Raw genomic sequence first — 17,418 nt, forward strand, 5'->3', positions numbered from 1 at the left:
CACTTCATCAGGTCTAATACACACACCAGCATCATTAGGAACATCACCAATATTAAATGCATTACTCTCAACACTGTTGAAAATATCCCTATAATGTTTACTTTACAGATCTGCAATACTGTCCGAACCAGTAGCCCCATCAATATTGGATGGCAAGGGCATCTTAATGTTATCGGCAACCTTAACTTCTTTCCAGAAATCATAGACATTATTCTGCTGAATTTTTGGCCATGGAATTTGCCCTTATTGCCTGTTCATTTATTTTAATAAAGCGCACAGCTATTTAAATCTAGCATTTGTGTGTTTCTTGTGTTCACACTCTGGACCATGTCTTGCTTGTCCTGATAAAACCTAGTTTTTTTTAAAAGCTTCTTTATCCTCTATATGTAGTTCAGACACATATTCATTCCATCCTGACCTAAGATTATGCAGTTCAGCCCTTTTTTTGCACTATGCATAGATCACTGTTGTTGTTCAGTAAGACTTCTATTCTCTGATCATAGCGAGAGTTATTTAGACAAATATTTCTAAATAAAATATGAAGATTTAGTAGGTATATTTCTTCGTGTCTTCTAATTCCCGCGTGTTATTGAATGCATCTTTTCCACTCCATGGTGTCCGCCATAGTTTCTACAGGAAGTGACGTCAGTCGTTGTGTCGGGTCTTCTTTTTGTCGTGTGGTAGCAGCAACGTAAGTGTTATTTCTCCAGAAATAATTGCTAAAATGCCGATAATTTGAATTTTAGTTTTATTTAGCTGAAACACCCTTTTGAAACAGTTCGTGTCTGACGGTACACAGTAGGCAGGTGAGGCGAAACAGTATTGTTTTCCTCCTCAACAGCGTTGTCAGATCAGGCTAGCATGCTAGCAACTTATTAGTTAGCTGCACTGGCTAACTAGCTAGCTTGTTTTATGTACTTTATCAATAACTAGTAAACAAGTTATTTGCCTAAAAAGAGAGATTATTTGATTCACAAAGACAGCAGCCTAGGTGTTAACCTTTTTAATCGTATCCGTTAAAACGTGTTTGACGAATGAACAATTGAGTTTGAATGTAAAATTTGTAATTTCACTAACTTGGCTCATTCAGTTTCTCTCAACCATAATGAATCATAAATGCTTACATTGTATACAACTACATCAACACAACAATATTACCTGTAACGTTCATTTATAAGATATTGTACACTTCCCCTGCAGACAAGATGTGGATGGTGGATTCTTAGCTAGTTGACAATATATGTCCTCACTTTTAGGTGAAGACATTTAGAGTAGCATAAAAGATGATGTTGTTGGTGTGCACTGTTCTAAACATCACTTGGTTTTCAGTTCACGTTTGTTCTCCTTTCATGTGCTACTACAGCAGAGCCATCAAAGATGACTACAGCTGCCAGACCAACGTTTGAGCCGGCGAGAGGAGGGAGAGGTAAAGGAGAAGGAGGAGGGGATCTGAGTGCCCTGTCTAAGCAGTACTCCAGTCGAGATCTTCCAGGTCACACCAAGATCAAGTACAGGTCAGTTAAGCGAGCACGAGTGAAATCGAGTCTTGGGTTGTAATCGGTGTGTTGCTGTGTTGCACAGATTTACATCCAGTACGAGACTTTCTGAACTGTTCCATGCATCCAGGATGTATGCATGCTGGCATCAAAAGATGTTTTTTTTGTTGTTGATAAAATGTTCTCCCGTCCAAAGGCAACCTACCCAGGATAACCCAGAGGAGGTGCGTGCCCGTGACTTCCGCAGGGAGCTGGAGGAGAAGGAGCGTGTAGTTGCACGTGAAAAGATCAGAGAAAGGGGACCAAGAGGTTGGTCTGTCCTTAGGGACTTGTTAAACATATTCTTTAGTTAATATTTCTGACCAATAGTTTAAACCCATGAAACACCAATTTTCCAGACCACACCACATCGTCATCATCTTCGTCATCATCTTCAAAGAGGCCCAGACTGGATCAGATCCCAGCAGCCAACCTCGACGCTGACGACCCTCTCACTGATGTAAGTGTTGGCACTGCACACTTGGGGGTGATTAGCGCTCATCAAGCTCCCTCACCAATGTTGCTCGGCTGTTTTTAGGATGATGAGGACGAGGACTCTGATGACGACAGTGATGACGACGACACTGCCGCTCTTCTGGCAGAACTGGAGAAGATCAAGAAGGAGCGGGCTGAAGAGCAAGAACGCAAAGTAAACTATCGTTTCAGACTTTCGTGTTTGAACCCGGCTGACGGCAAAATGAGACGTGGGTTTAGTTTGAGAGGAGGCAAATGCCTCATTTAGTGACTTTGTTTCTTCTCCCATCGTAGGAGCGGGAGCAAAAGGCGGAGGAGGAGAGGATTCGCATGGAGAATATCCTGAGTGGCAATCCATTGATCAATTTGGCAGGGCAACAACAGCAGCAGCAGCAGCAGCAGCAACAACAGCAGCAGATAACCCAGACTCAGAATACCTTCAGAGTAAAGAGAAGGTATTTTACAAACACAGATATGCCTGCACAACATGAGTGTTGCATTTGAAGAAAAGAAGTTCCCTTTTACTTTCCTCTAACCAACCACATTTAATTTGTCAATATCTTTCTAGGTGGGATGATGATGTTGTTTTCAAGAATTGCGCCAAAGGAGTAGACGATGCACGGAAGGAGAAACGCTTTATCAATGACACACTTCGCTCTGAGTTCCACAAGAAATTTATGGAGAAATATGTAAAGTAAAGGACTGTCTGTTCATTTTGTTGGTTTTTTTTCCTCCGTCTCATCTCTTTGGTCTCCGCCCTACTGTTGCCCTCGGTCCCAAGAATGATAGATGGCATTTAGATACATTCTGTACTCAAATGCATTAGTATTTGTACCGTCAACACATAAAATGTTGTATATAAATGAGTTGGTGAGGACTGAATATGTTAGATTCAACATCTGCGTCTTTCTGTATTTTTTTTTTTAAATATTGATTTCAATAAACAACTTTAAGGCTGTGTTTAAAATGGCTCGCAGCAATTTATTTTAGAACAATGGCTGTCATTGTGGGGAATTATTTTTAAATTTTTTTGTTACATTTTTTAAGTTATTCACCCTTTTTCCCAATGTTATCTAGTTTTGGTACAGCTCTAACAGAATGGGTCTATATAAATCCAAACTTATGAACCATAACAAATGAAATGACTTCAACATGATACAATATATTTATAAGGACCTTAGTTCAGAATCATATTTGGGGATTTTTTTTTTATACAATACAAATTATTCTACACATCCATAAAATTAGAATCACATTTCTAATGTCATCTGAGGGGTACGTTAGATTTCATGTCTGCTTTTAGTCTTAAAGCAAACCTTATATTCAATAATCGTTTACAATGTTTAATTGCTCACATTCAACATTTATTATTTGAATATGAATAACATGTACATTTTAAGGAATGAAGCAACATTAAACTATGTTGCTGTTAAACTGTGAGTGCTGTGTTTGTTAAATTATTCCAGCAGCTGCAATCAGAAAAATAAAACTAACAATGAAGTTACTGAGATGTGGCATTTATGGGACAGGAAACTTGGAGAATGTGCAAAGACGGCCAAAGCAATGTACGTGCACGTATGATGTTTTTCCTCAAACAGTTAAAACATATTATACTATGCACTTTTTAAATGTGGTATTCCTTTAGAAATATACCCCACCAAGCGTCTGTTACAGCTGTTTCAGAACGAGTTGTACGGTTGTACAAAATTGTCCAAAGAGCAGTGAAGGCATCGCGCAACAAGCCGTTAGGGGGCGCTCCGTTCAACAATCGCTTCCTTGTGTCAGGGATTGGGAGGCTGCTGGGAAAACATGGCAGCTTCCTTTTGTTGGTGGGGATTTACTGTACTCCGAGGGGGGATTTAAACGCATTCTTCGGTGGACAGACACATCTCCAGTCGCGCACACACCGCCAGTCATCCAAACACTTGAAGCAGGAGGAACATGGAGAAGAGTGGGAGCATCGACAGTTTGGGCTCGAAGCACTCCTCTTCCCGACAGCCAAGTGTTGATTCATTGTCCAGGTAACTAGCTGAACCCACCACCAACACTGCGCTGTCCAAGCTAACCTCAGCGAAAAGTTTTGAAAGTAACAGAATGCTTCGTGTGTGTGTTTAAACGTGAGCTAACATGGCTAATCCTGATGCACCGTTTGTGACATTAACCGCTCAGGCGTGACCGTTACACCACAGATCGTGTCGGTTGATGTGGTGAACAAACTGCCACCACTGATGACTAATCTGGGCTCCAATTAACGGCGGTTGTCATTATCGGCTATTAGGACTTATAATGAGAAGGTGGAATACTCATTTGTGCTGTGAGGTGTAAAAAAATGTAAGAAAATGTTCATCAGAATATATCAGAGTCCAGAATAATGTATTTACATACTGTCTGACCAACACTAACAGTTAACGGTGGTTACAATAATCGACTGAGGTGTTATTTATTAATTACTTAAGGTCTAGGGCTACAAAACATCTGAAAATATGAAAAAAAAATGACAATCACTATTTCCTGGAGCCCTCGGTGACTCCTACTAACTCAGTCTGACTAACCACTAAAAACCCCCAAGTTAAAAATATAACATTCTGTCATTTGGCCAGTTTATTTAATCAAATATTGGTTCCGGCACACATGAAAATGAGACGAGGCTGTGGTTACACCACACTGAGACTGAAAGTATTTCCAGTATTTCATCACTTGTGTTTTTTTTTTTTACCTCTCACCAGTACTTCCACCTCTCGCTCTGACCGGTCTGCCCAGGCCAAGCCACCCTTTGCCATGTCCTCCGAGTCTGTGGCCGCCTCTGCGGAGCTCTCCCCAGAGTTCAGGGTGAGTAGCCTGCGCGTAGTTCACTGACATCCTGCTGCTTCATTATTTACTAATGATAGTGACTGAAGCGTGACTCTCGTCCTTTTCTGCACCCCTTTCAGGTTAAGCCCAAACCGGCTGCCAAGGTACGCCGTGTCAATGCGTTACACACTACCCAACATAATAATGCATATGATTACTCAGCATATGTCATGGGTTCAGGTCAATAGGCCGCTCCACTTTCAGCTCTAATTTGTATTGACAGGCGCTCAGAGATTCAGACAAAGAAGAGCCGCAGTTACTTCCAAATGAAACTGTGCAGGACATGGGTACGTTCTCTCTTTGCTGCAACCACGATAGCTGTGCATGCATAAAGGAAAAGGAGTTTGTAATATATTCAATATAATGGCTAAATCTTTTTTTCTTGTTTTTATTTTATAGCCCAAGATGTGACCTATTGCTGTCCTTTCATTGGCGCTCTGAGGGGAACAGTGATAGTTACCAACTACAGACTTTTCTTCAGATGCATGGACAGGGTATGCTTCATGGATTTTCACAAAAGCACCTAAAGCGCAGCATTTTGAAGAATCACACTGTTTTTTTTTTTTGTCAAATATGTTGTTGGCTTCTAGGAGCCATCATTTGTCCTGGACCTGCCCCTTGGGGTGGTGAGTCGTGTGGAAAAGATTGGAAGTGCATCAAACCGTGGTGACGTGTCCTACGGGCTGGTTTGTAAGGTGAGTAAGGTGGAAATGTTCCGGAATAACTACACCTGGTTTACAGGTTGCAGAGCTAAGACAGCACAGTAGATGACAGTTATACGGTGCACAGGCTAAGGCATATAGAGGGTGATCCTTCTCTCATCCCTGCTGTGCCAACAGCACTGACAGAAATCATAGTCGTTAAGAAAGAGTGAGGGTATGAACACGCTGCAGTATCGTGCAAACATCCAGCCGTTGACCAAGACCTGCTTCCCTGCCTCTCTGCAGGATTTGCGTAATCTACGATTTGCACACAAGCAAATGGAGGACACACTGAGGAAGTCCATTTTTGAAGTGCTGGTGAAATTTGCGTTTCCTGTTTCCAACGGGCTGGTGAGTGATTGTCGGGCGCACTGTCGCTGTAGCTCTGCACTATCTACTGGTGGATGAACTTCTCTCCCACTCTCCACAGCAAATATACGCCTATGAATATGGGCAAGTCTTCCCCGAGAACGGATGGAAGGTGTATGACGCTCTCTCGGAATACAAAAGACAGGTATTTCTTTTCAAAACAACACAAAGTCGGATGCTTGGCTCAATGTTACAGAACGCCTATTACATCGGTTGCTTGTGTGTGTGTGTGTTTTAAAGGGTATACCCAATGAAAGCTGGAGGATAACGAAAGTAAACGACCACTACGAGGTTTGTGACACTTACCCATCGACTCTGGCGGTGCCTGTCAACATCCCAGACGAAGAGCTGAAGAGAGTAGCTGCCTATCGAGCCAAGGGAAGGATGCCTGTGAGTGACCGGCCTTCCTCTGGGATCTAACTGTTCCTTCTCCTGTGCAGCTGGATTGTGTCGGACTGTGTCTGTGGTCTTATTCGGTCGGTCGTACGTGCGTTGTGTGTAGGTGTTGTCGTGGATCCATCCAGAGAGCCAGGCGACAGTGACGCGCTGCAGTCAGCCCATGGTCGGGGTGAACGGGAAGCGCAGCAAGGAGGACGAGAAGTACCTCCAGGCCATCATGGACGCTAACGCTCAGTCGCACAAACTCTTCATCTTTGATGCAAGGCCGAGCGTCAACGCCGCTGCGAACAAGGTTTATTACATGTGTTTAAAAAAAGGAAACCCAGGCTCTCCATTGTTAAGTGGATGAACCATCTCTTCACCAACACTGTCTCCACTTTTTCTCTCTCTCTCTCTCTCTCTCTCTTTTCAGATGAAAGGCGGCGGTTATGAAAGCGAGGACGCGTATCAGAATGCTGAGCTGGTGTTCTTGGATATTCACAATATCCACGTGATGAGAGAGTCGCTCCGGAAGCTGAAGGACGTGGTCTACCCCAACATTGAGGACTCCCACTGGCTCTCCAACCTGGAGTCCACTCATTGGCTTGAGCACATCAAGGTGAGCATACTGACGCGTCACTGTGATTGCAAACTTGGAAAGGAATGACTTGGAAGATGAACCCAACTCCCAGGCTCTTGACCAAATTGTTTGTGTGTTTGTAGCTGATCCTGGCAGGAGCGCTGCGCATTGCAGACAAGGTGGAGTCTGGGAAAACGTCAGTGGTGGTGCACTGTAGCGACGGTTGGGACCGCACGGGCCAGCTCACCTCCTTGGCCATGCTCATGCTGGACGGTTACTACCGCACCGTCCGCGGCTTCGAGGTGCTGCTTGAGAAAGAGTGGCTCAGCTTTGGTCACCGCTTCCAGCTGGTAAACACCGTTTTCACGCACTCATCACATTTAGGAGACCACGTGAGTGGCCGTCCCGGTTCCGTCACCAATTGTGCTCTTTCCTCTTCTTTCAGCGTGTCGGTCATGGCGACAAGAACCACACAGACGCGGACCGCTCACCTGTTTTCATTCAGTTCATCGACTGTGTCTGGCAGTTGACTCGCCAGGTAGGCAATAACTGGTGCTGATATGTGGAAGAAAAGAAAAAAAAATCCTCAGAATAACACGGTGTTTCAAGGACACTAATGAAGCTGTTTTTATTGAAGTTTCCTGCGGCGTTTGAGTTTAACGAATACTTCCTGGTAACCATCCTGGACCACCTCTACAGCTGCCTGTTTGGGACCTTCTTGTGCAACAGCGAACAGCAGAGGTTGAAGGAGGTAAGAGCATTTTGTTTCACACGGCATTTGATTTTACTGTTTGCAAAAACGAGACGTTTTAAAGTCGAGCACAGGACCGAGTGGAACGTTTTGTTACTGGTTTGGAGGTTCGTTGTGCATTCGGTGTCATGACAGCCACACCTTTATTTATTTTACAGGAGATTCCCAAGAGGACAGTGTCGTTGTGGTCATATATAAATAGCCAGCTGGAGGAGTTTACCAATCCTTTGTATGTGAACTACTCCAACCATGTGCTGTTCCCCGTAGTCAGCTTACGCCACCTGGAGCTCTGGGTTGGCTACTACATCCGCTGGAACCCTCGCATGAGGCCTCAGGTATGTTGAGAAACCCGTCTTTACTTGCCCTCAGTTTTTTTAAGGGTAATTGTTTGCACTCCATACACGCTCCATTTTAGTTGTTGAACTCCACACATTGTTTTCGTTGTCTTTTTTTTGGCCAGGAACCTGTTCATCAGCGCCACAAGGAGCTGCTGGTGAAGCGGGCGGAGCTGCAAAAGAGGGTGGACGAGTTACAGCGCGAGGTGACCAATCGCTCAGCCTCCTCTTCCTCTGAGCGTGCGGGCTCCCCCACGCGCTCCATCACCCCGGTGCAGACCTTCGTCTGACACCAACTTTGACAGCGCAGACGGTCGCAGGAGCTGAATCCTACCCGAGAGAAGTTGCCGTACAGCAGTAGTCCGCTGGACACACCTGGCGGACCACAAAGGACCCGTGTGCCAAACCCGCGTTAATACACTACCACCAAAAGTCTGATGCGTTTCCACCTCTCACAGGTCATGTAGTGTCCCAGACTGCTTTACTTACAGCTATATTGTACCCTTCCTCCAGGGTTGAGAGGACATGTAACCAGAATAGTGAGAACACCTACAATCAAAGTGTTGATCATTTTTGAAGTACACTAAAATATTCCTTGGGTAAAATATGTATGCCTTATACACTTCATAAGGAACACTCCCTTCATTCCTCGACACTGCAATTTTTTTAGATATTGAAAGTAGTACCGCTGACGCATTTGTGAAGATGAACATCGCTGCAAAAATGATTTTGAGCTCTAGTACTAAAAACGACTAAATGGCTCGGGGGTTGTTGAATATTCAAAATGTAGCTAAAGGACTGTAGCGTTAGCTTCTTCTAATGTTAAAGAAAATATAGACCAAGCGCATTAAAACAAGTTGTCATGTCGTCTTCTCAAGTCAGTGCTTTTAGATGGTTGTGACCAAATATCCATGTTTTTTGTCTTTTTTCATGTATACATAATGTGTCATGTATGACATTCCTCTGTTTTGTTTTTCTAACTAGATATTTATTATCCTTTTAGTCCAGACTGTATTTATGGTTCACAAACACGCGCTGTCTCGTGTCATGAATTGATTAGAGATGTTCCCATGAAATATTAATAAGCTACGCAGAATATGCAACAGTTCATTTGTCCCAGCTAATAGTCGACTACTTAGTAAAATGTTAATGCGTGAACATTTCTTACTAATGCTTTTTAACGCTATTATCGGACTATTTTTTTTTAATAGGCAGCAGAATGTGTAACAACTAATGATTTGCTTTTGGGTGTTTTTCTAGTTTGATGAATATCTGTGCCTTGCTCTGAATGACTGAATGGGAGAATAAAAAGAAAAAAGTGCGCACAGGTTTTTTAATTGCCAAGAGGAAACGGTAAATACAGTGTTAGTTAGACTTTCCACTGTGTATGTGTAAATACTTGCAATAAAACCCAAAATTAAATTTCAAGGAGTCAGTCTGGTTTGTTACATTAGTGTTTCGTGAACACAAGACCCTCCAGTTTATTCCTTGCCTTTAGTGTTTCAAATCATAGCAGAGCCCCAATGGCATTAATTATCTCTTGTTATGATTATGGTCTTTCCAAGAGATATAACAAAAAGTAAACTTTTATAATAAATGAAGTCTGGCATTTACAGTGTGAATGTACTTTAGGGTAAATTAAACTGCAGAGGCTCTGAAAACAGTATTCATAATCAAGCTTCACTCTTTATACCTAAATATTAGATGACTCGCTATAAATTGGCTTTAAGGCATCTTTTACTGATTAACAGGCTTATTATTCTCTTGATATTAGTTTTGTATTAATGCCCATTACTTAAAATTAATTTGGATTGCCACTTAGATTGCATTACTCCCTCTATAAAAACGTATAGTTAATAAAGTACGACAGTTTTTCCACATGGTTGAAGCTAGGCTGCTGTGCTGTATGCACGTCATTGCTTCAAAACTTGTATACACACTGCAGGCAACAACAAGTGTCAAAGTGTATTAACATATTTGTTTTTGGAGGAAACACTGTTTGCACATGTTCATCGGCTTCTTACAGGTTTTCATTGTGATGCAGCAAGGCTATTCTATTTATATTACCTGGCTGTTGTTAATTAACAAGAGACTGACTCCAAGGAGTCACACAAGGACATAAGAGAGGAGAAACGAGGAGACAGTAAGTTGACTGATTCAGGGGACAGGAAAGAGGAACTGGAGCTGACGAGTCTATCTCTCCATCCATCATGGCAGCTGAGGTAAAGTAAAGTAAGGTTTACCTGCTCCTAATTTTACCATTACAACCTCTGATACCACACCAAATGTTAAAGCTGTCTTTTATTAAGTGTTTTGTTTTTAAATAATAAAATGGAACTTAATGTCGCTGCTGCACCGAATTACGACTGAAACCGGGTTATCCAGGACCCCCTCAGTGGATTCATTACAGAAAACAATTGGACCTGATAGAAACTACTCAACCCGCAAATAACCTCACTCTGACAATGCTTATGGAAATGTGAGATCTAATCAGTTGGAATAAGCACTGAGTCACACATGACCTATATGTTAGTATGATGCTGAATATCATATAGTTTGTGATATCTTGTTGGGTCAAACTGATATTTACAGATGCTCTGCCATACACTGTAATAATCTGATACCTATATATTCTAAATTATATATATATATATACGTGTTTATATATAGTCCACCTACCGTATGTACATAAAGTATCCTGTTTACAGATTCCATATTTATTCAAGCACCCTTGCACTCTGCATCATTTTTATCACTTGTATCTCCATTTCATTGGCATTGTGTTTTATGTTCATAGATATATACTGTATATTTGTATTTATATACATAGTAGTTAAATGTTTATGCCTAACTTTGTTCTACGTTTTTGTCCTTGTTTTTGTTTATTTCTGTGTATGTACGTTGAGAGCAACGGTAAAAACGGAGACAAAATCCTTGTATGTGTATGCATACATGGCCAACAAGGCTGATTGTGAACGAACAGTACATGTATCCATCATGTACAGGATGAACGGTTACGTGTGACAGCACAGCCCCTGTGCGAGTCTCACTGATTGTTTGTTTCAGAGCCTGACTTGTGATTATCTTGTGACTCTCTAGAGCTCCGGACTTTCTAGAGCCCCGGGACCTTCACTGTCACACTGTCGCAGCGTGGTTGACTACACTGGGATGAGTTCAGTTCATAGCCATCTACAAACATTTAGTCGAGAATTGATAATTAGCAGGCAACGAGTGGCGATGGTTTCCATTTGAGATGATGTAACCTGACATTACTGACACTTAAATATATCTCCACAATGGAATAATAATAACAATGATGCCCAGTGCTATTGTAGTCCTGATGTTACTATTAAACTAGTTATAAACTGCTCTGATTAATGACATGATCAAACATTATGTGGAGCGTGTCGGGTGAATCCAGGCATGTGATTGGCTCTGCGCATTTCAAACTGTGAATCCCGCGGACGGATGTTGTGTCGCGATAGGTTTCCTTTCTTCTTCTGCTGGAGCCGTCCGACCTCTTCCGGTTACATGACGACGACGGCGTTGATACAAAAAAGAGAGAAGGAAAACAGGAAAATACCTTTCTAGGCGAGAACAGCGGAAACTTAATTTAAATAGACAGATACGTGTGGACGGGTTGCTTGTGTGACGGCATAACTAATGATTGATCGGAAGTTCGTCTGGTTGGATGACGTATGAGCGGTGAAAGATCACAAATATTTGGAGTTTATTGTTCTTCGCCTGCTGCCTCAAGCTAAGCTACTTCTGTGTTGCTCTACGCTAGCTAACGTTAGCTAACACTGGACGCCAACACCGTGTGTGTGTGTGTGTGTGTTCCTAGTGCTAAATTAGCGAACGGCTTGAGAGGAAATAGCGCCGTTAATCCGTTCAGTTTGCAGCTGGACTCCGCTAACCTCTTCTACCTCGGTGACATCAGTTGAGGGAGAATGGCAACGTCGGCTCTGTACGCCTGTACGAAGTGTAACCAGCGGTACCCCTTCGAGGAGCTGTCGCAGGGCCAGCAGCTGTGCAAGGTACCAGTGTGTGTATGTGTATGTATGTATGTGTGTGTGTGTGTGTGTGTGTGTGTGTGTGTGATCGAGGATGACCGCCAACGAGACACAACAACAATCCCGAGTGTGGATGTTTGCTCGAGTGTTATTTCCTACTTTGGTGTGATGGTGGTGTTACAAGTTGGGCGAGATCAGATTATGTAACATCCGTCCAACCTGGAAGCGCTAATGCAGTGACTGTAATCTTGTTTAGATCATCCCCCCCCCCGCGATAATCCTGTATATGAAATGAGTAATAACAACATCATAGTTCATCTTTCCCTGCTGAACTTTAATTCTCGGGGCATTTCATTAATTATACTTGTGGGAATTACTGTCTGTGTGTACACATACTTGTTGCTCTCGCAGACATTTTTTTTTTTCTGTCAGAGGAATGTGTTGTGGTGGCCTAATGTTCCCTCCTTTCTTTACTTAACTGCGTGCACTGATTCATACTATTTTAGAAACAATGGACAGTGTTATCACTTTGTACACTTCCTTCAAGCACTAAAGTAGTTCCCCCCCCTCCCTGACTATTCAGAGAACCTGTCTTTGCGCTGGATAGTTAAAGCACACAGTCAACGTGTGAAAACTATAAAGTAGTTATTTTGATTTCTCTTTTTATTTTATTATGTAAGAAAGCCACCCACAGTTATCCAACAATGGCTCTGGTAAACGGTTCCCATACTGCAATAACGTGTTGGGTTGACTGCGTTTACAGTACACTTTAGTCTTCACCTCTCGTATGCGCCCACGCAGTCAGGTGTTGGTAGTTTCACAGATGTTGTGGCCAAGAGATGTTAAGAAACGTCAAGGTGTGTTGCCAACCGCAGCGAGTTGCGTCAGTCTCGTCTTCTGGTGTGCTCATTGTTGTTGCACAGATTCATTTTCGCACTCACGAGAACATTTCTTTGATTTGTCTCCATAGGAGTGTCGCATCGCACATCCAATAGTGAAGTGCACATTCTGCAGATCTGAGTTTCAGCAGGAAAGGTGAGATAATGTGCTCCTTGTGATGAATTTCAGTGCTTATTTGTGGCGTTAATAGTTAAATGTCTTTGCATTTTTTTGCATTTTCTTTGGGCCGTAAAACCCCACGTTTTATTCTTTACAGTAAAACCAATACAATCTGCAAGAAGTGTGCTCAGAACGTCAAACAGTTTGGAACGGTGAGTAACAGGTTTCTCCAGTTTGATTGCTTAAGTGCCTTGAACTCCAGTTTTATTCATCTAGTTGCACTGAGTGTACTTTTATTTCTTCTTTTTACAGTTATGTGTAAATACACTTTTAACATTTTTTTTTTTTTTTTTGTCCGTCTTTACAGCCCAAACCCTGCCAGTACTGTAACATCATTGCAGCTTTTATCGGGACAAAGTGCCAGCGTTGTACTAACTCAGAGAAGAAATATGGACCTCCACAGACCTGTGAGCAGTGCAAACAGCAGTGCGCTTTTGACCGTAAGGAGGAGGGCAGGAGAAAGGTATAAACCCTATATACCTACAGTCTACTTTGACGGTGAATGCGTAACAGAATTTCTTATAAACTACTGACTCCTACTTGTCTCGCAGGTGGACGGGAAACTGCTGTGCTGGCTCTGTACTCTGTCCTACCGCCGTGTCCTGCAGAAGACCAAGGAGCAGAGGAAGGGCTTCGGCTCCTCCAACTCCTCATCCCTGAACGAGAAAGACCACCACTCCAGACCTCACCATCACCACCAACACAGACACAGCAGCTCTCATCACAAGTACGTCCTCTGTTGTGTAACTGTTGAGGACAGTGAAACAACTTAAGTGTGGTTTCTGCCACTACATGGTTAAATTGGGTCCGGCCAACTGACGGCTAACTTATCTTTTGCAGACTGAGTGGCAGTTTGAGTCCTGAGCAGGAGCAGGGACTGTGGAAGCAGAGGTGAAACTTTCCTTCTCATTTGAACTGCGCATATATATATATATATATATATATATATATATATATATATATATATATATATATTGAAAACGATGTATTGATGTAGTTTTTAGGCCCAAGTTGTACATTGTCATTTTGATTTTCTTTGCAGCCATAAATCGTCTTCAATCCAGAAGGAGACTCCAAAGAAGAAACCAAAGCTGGAGATGAAGCCATCCAACGGGGACAGGTATGACAAGTGTTGTAATTGTTTGGGGAAAGCATGAAAGGGATTCAAAGTGGGGTTTTATGAAGTACTTGTACATAGTCGGTGTATTGCCTTCAGTAGATGTTCGTCGAAGCAAAGCAATGTACTGTTGTGGACGGGAGAAGCAGCGAAATGTGTTTTAGTCGCCTAAAAGAAAGGCTTGTCTAAAAAAACAACAACATCCTGCCTATGTTTTTCCTTCCACGTGTTAACCACTTATGCCGGTACTGGCCTCATGCTCTTTCCTTTCTCCCAGTAGCAGTTCCATCACCCAGTCGATGGATTCTGGAGGAACCGATAACTTCATTCTCATCAGCCAGCTGAAAGAGGAAGTGATGTCGATGAAGAGACTTCTGCAGCAAAGGGATCAAACCATTCTCGAGAAGGAGCGAAAGGTAGGTCATCAGCCTCGCCCGACCTCCTGCGCCAATGAGCCCAAAGTCGCATCACTGCTGAGTGCTTTTTTTAATTTATTTTTGGTTCATGTGTCGATTATTAAATTCCCCTCCAGCTCACAGAGATCAAAGCAGACTTTCAGTACCAGGAATCCAACATGAGAGTCAAGATGAACCAAATGGAGAAATCGCACAAAGAGTCTATGGAGCACCAACAGGTGGGAAACTATCACTGTCACAAAAACACTCACTCAGAAATATATTTATATATACTTTATACTTGTTTTTATGCTTATTGTTTTCCATCTAAAGAGGTCATATGGGTTTGAAGAGGTTTACAGAGTCCCAATGTTCTGATGTGCAGGCTCCAAGGAGGTGTGATAATATAATAATATGATATAATCCTCACTGTCTTGTATTTTAGTCCTGTCCATTAAATCTCATCAGTTTCAGGTACCGGCTTTATTTATCTCCCTCTGAAAGCCAAGTAGAAATAACCAAGCAAAACCAGTCCCACCTAAATTTCCATTCCCGAGGTTATTATTGTTTCAAGTACGTCTTTCATTTGTTCTTAAACCCCTATTTTATTCGTATTATTTGGATATCAAAACATCACTATTGGAAATGTAAAAGCATCTCGCATGTACTCGACAGAACAACGCGTGGGAGTACACACCACATTCTTTGTCATTTTGCCAACCAGTCTGTTAGCAGCAATATTGTTAGAAGCTATCAAACATCAGTTTGTCCTGCACACAAGTTCAATCTAAATACTTTCATACAATAGCATTTTAGTTTATAGGCATATATATATATACATATATAGACATTACATGGAGGGCATGTTGGAGAAACACTGCATGCTGATCTCATCTGTTGTCTGTGATTTATTCAGAAATGACCACGTGATGTCATGTCTGGGTGTGCAATGCACCGGGTTAAATAGCGATCACTATTGGGAATGAATTGCTAATCAGACCCATGTCGTGCCTGTGTGTCATATATGTGCCGGGGATGATTCACTTGTTGCATAAGTGTGTCTGTTGTTATGGATACGATCTGCAGTTGCGCCATTTCCTGTCGAGCTCTGGTGGTGGTGGTGGTGTTATTTTGTTATGGTTGCTGTTTTACAAGTGTGACTCCGACTGCTGACGTGTTTGATGCACCAAAGGTGTTTTTATCGGGACAGTCCAAACAGTTGAAGGTAGCAAAACCCTTTTAGCGTGTAGCACCAGACGAATGATGAGGACATAAGTCATAATATTAAATGCTTGTGAATTCCCAAATGCCTCCACTAAGGTGGTTAAAAAGATACTAACACCCTGTTGTTTGTTTCCACAGGGCAAGAACAGGGAGTTGATGAAACAAGTGGCAGCCCTCTCCAAAGGAAAGAAGTTTGACCGGACGGGGAGTTCTCTGCTGTTGCCCTAACAATAGGCCGACCGACGGGTAACGGCACAGAGCGGCTTCATTGTTGTAACACTGTGAAAGTCTCCCGCCTGTGTTTCCTCATTGCCATTAACATCGATAACTTCTTAACTGGTAAAGCCAGCGACCATGCTGCACATGGAGGTCAATTGTTGAAACTGAAAGAACCCCGTCTCTAAATGTCAGCATATTTTAGATATTTTATGGCGACTTTTCCACTGGCTCATAGGATGTGACTTTGGAGTGGAGTGGAGGACGGAGCCCTCGTTTTTAACACTGCCGGGCCAAAACAAAAAAAAGCATGGTGTGCATATGTGGAAAGCATTCTGTCAACTCAAATGTATCCACTTACTTTTTATGGATGTAATGCAATTTATTTATTCAACTGTATTTCTTAGCTTTTTTATTTCCTCACAACATACTCGGAGAATATCCCACATTTTAGGGTTTTTTCTCTTCAATAGCAATTAGTTATATTTTTCTAAATTTATGTGATCATGGAAGAAAAAAAATAAGTTCTCCTTAATGGAGACGCTGCGAAACTTTACAATGTATGCAAACTTGGGAAGGGTGACCACTGAGCTGCTGCTCAACAGTAGACACCCCCCTCTCAGTACCGATTCATAAAACAACCAATGAACACTTAAAAAGTCTGTCTGACGGAGAGACACCTCTTGGCTGCCCTCTTTCTCACTGTGTGACAGCTGTAGTGCTTTGCTGTTTCTCTTTAGTGGAACGATTGTAATACATGCATGATTTTACTGCCAGACACCGGGTGGCATTGTGGTCAGACTTCTTTTTGTTCCCCCCCCTCTCCCTTTTATTAGTTTTTTAAGAATCACTTGTAAATGTATTACTGGGGTCAGCCATTGTATTTAAACTATTGCTTGTATCTGTTTTAGTGAGTACAGTATGTGTATGGTAAGGCCAGTTGAAATTAACATGTCTGTAGAAGATGCTTTTTAAAGGAACACACCTATCAACTTGCATTATTGGGCTGGTTTCATACTGTGGCGTCCAGGATCACTTTTGTACTTTTTCCAAACCAAGTGTTTTAAACCTATTAAACTGGCTAAACTGTTTCTGTGTTGTTTTTTTACCATAATAGTGTTTAACTTTTAAAAAGTAATTTAGGTTCCCAAGACCTAATTTGGAGAACTGATGACATCATCTGTGAGGTAAAATATGTTTTAGCCTGTTTTACCACTAAAGCTTGTCCACTACGTATTGCACTTTACATTATTGGTATTTTACAATCCATCCTGTCATGTGAATGATGTTTGTTTGAAGAGTGTACATTTTGGGATTTATACTTAAGCCTGCTGACCAAGGGGAACTGGAGTGGATGGGATGAAGCAAGTACTGAGACACGTACAGGCTCCATAATAGAAGCCCAAACAAAAGGAGGCCAG

At 42.2% G+C, this 17,418-nt stretch overlaps 3 protein-coding genes across 5 annotated transcripts; all 3 read left to right on the forward strand.

Moving 5' to 3' along the window:
- Nucleotides 1-643: 643 nt before the first annotated feature.
- cwc15 (CWC15 spliceosome associated protein homolog) lies at nucleotides 644-2,969 on the forward strand. Of its 2 annotated transcripts, none has more exons than XM_079172221.1 (7): nucleotides 644-691; nucleotides 1,364-1,514; nucleotides 1,693-1,805; nucleotides 1,895-1,995; nucleotides 2,074-2,184; nucleotides 2,304-2,464; nucleotides 2,578-2,969. In XM_079172221.1, exons 2-7 carry the CDS (start codon nucleotides 1,378-1,380, stop codon nucleotides 2,705-2,707), a joined length of 753 nt encoding a protein of 250 aa, XP_079028347.1. In that variant the 5' UTR covers nucleotides 644-691; nucleotides 1,364-1,377; the 3' UTR covers nucleotides 2,708-2,969. The 2 variants fall into 2 exon arrangements, with proteins under 2 accessions (XP_079028347.1, XP_079028348.1); XM_079172222.1 differs by lacking the exon at nucleotides 644-691 and adding an exon at nucleotides 790-806.
- Nucleotides 2,970-3,806: 837 nt separating this feature from the next.
- On the forward strand, nucleotides 3,807-9,373 carry mtmr2 (myotubularin related protein 2). The gene is made up of 16 exons (XM_079172004.1): nucleotides 3,807-4,030; nucleotides 4,736-4,838; nucleotides 4,940-4,963; nucleotides 5,083-5,146; nucleotides 5,259-5,353; nucleotides 5,450-5,554; nucleotides 5,807-5,911; nucleotides 5,991-6,074; nucleotides 6,170-6,319; nucleotides 6,432-6,620; nucleotides 6,741-6,926; nucleotides 7,031-7,237; nucleotides 7,333-7,425; nucleotides 7,525-7,638; nucleotides 7,797-7,973; nucleotides 8,099-9,373. Exons 1-16 carry the CDS (start codon nucleotides 3,951-3,953, stop codon nucleotides 8,261-8,263), a joined length of 1,941 nt encoding a protein of 646 aa, XP_079028130.1. The 5' UTR covers nucleotides 3,807-3,950; the 3' UTR covers nucleotides 8,264-9,373.
- A 2,141-nt stretch (nucleotides 9,374-11,514) lies between these two features.
- Nucleotides 11,515-17,088, forward strand: fam76b (family with sequence similarity 76 member B). Of its 2 annotated transcripts, none has more exons than XM_079170996.1 (10): nucleotides 11,515-12,010; nucleotides 12,957-13,021; nucleotides 13,143-13,197; nucleotides 13,353-13,508; nucleotides 13,597-13,772; nucleotides 13,886-13,936; nucleotides 14,088-14,165; nucleotides 14,440-14,578; nucleotides 14,695-14,796; nucleotides 15,920-17,088. In XM_079170996.1, exons 1-10 carry the CDS (start codon nucleotides 11,924-11,926, stop codon nucleotides 16,007-16,009), a joined length of 999 nt encoding a protein of 332 aa, XP_079027122.1. In that variant the 5' UTR covers nucleotides 11,515-11,923; the 3' UTR covers nucleotides 16,010-17,088. The 2 variants fall into 2 exon arrangements, with proteins under 2 accessions (XP_079027122.1, XP_079027123.1); XM_079170997.1 differs by having other exon boundaries at nucleotides 14,443-14,578.
- Nucleotides 17,089-17,418: the final 330 nt, after the last annotated feature.

This window comes from Pholis gunnellus (assembly GCF_910591455.1).
Source record: "Pholis gunnellus genome assembly, chromosome: 13".
Lineage (NCBI taxonomy): Eukaryota > Metazoa > Chordata > Actinopteri > Perciformes > Pholidae > Pholis > Pholis gunnellus.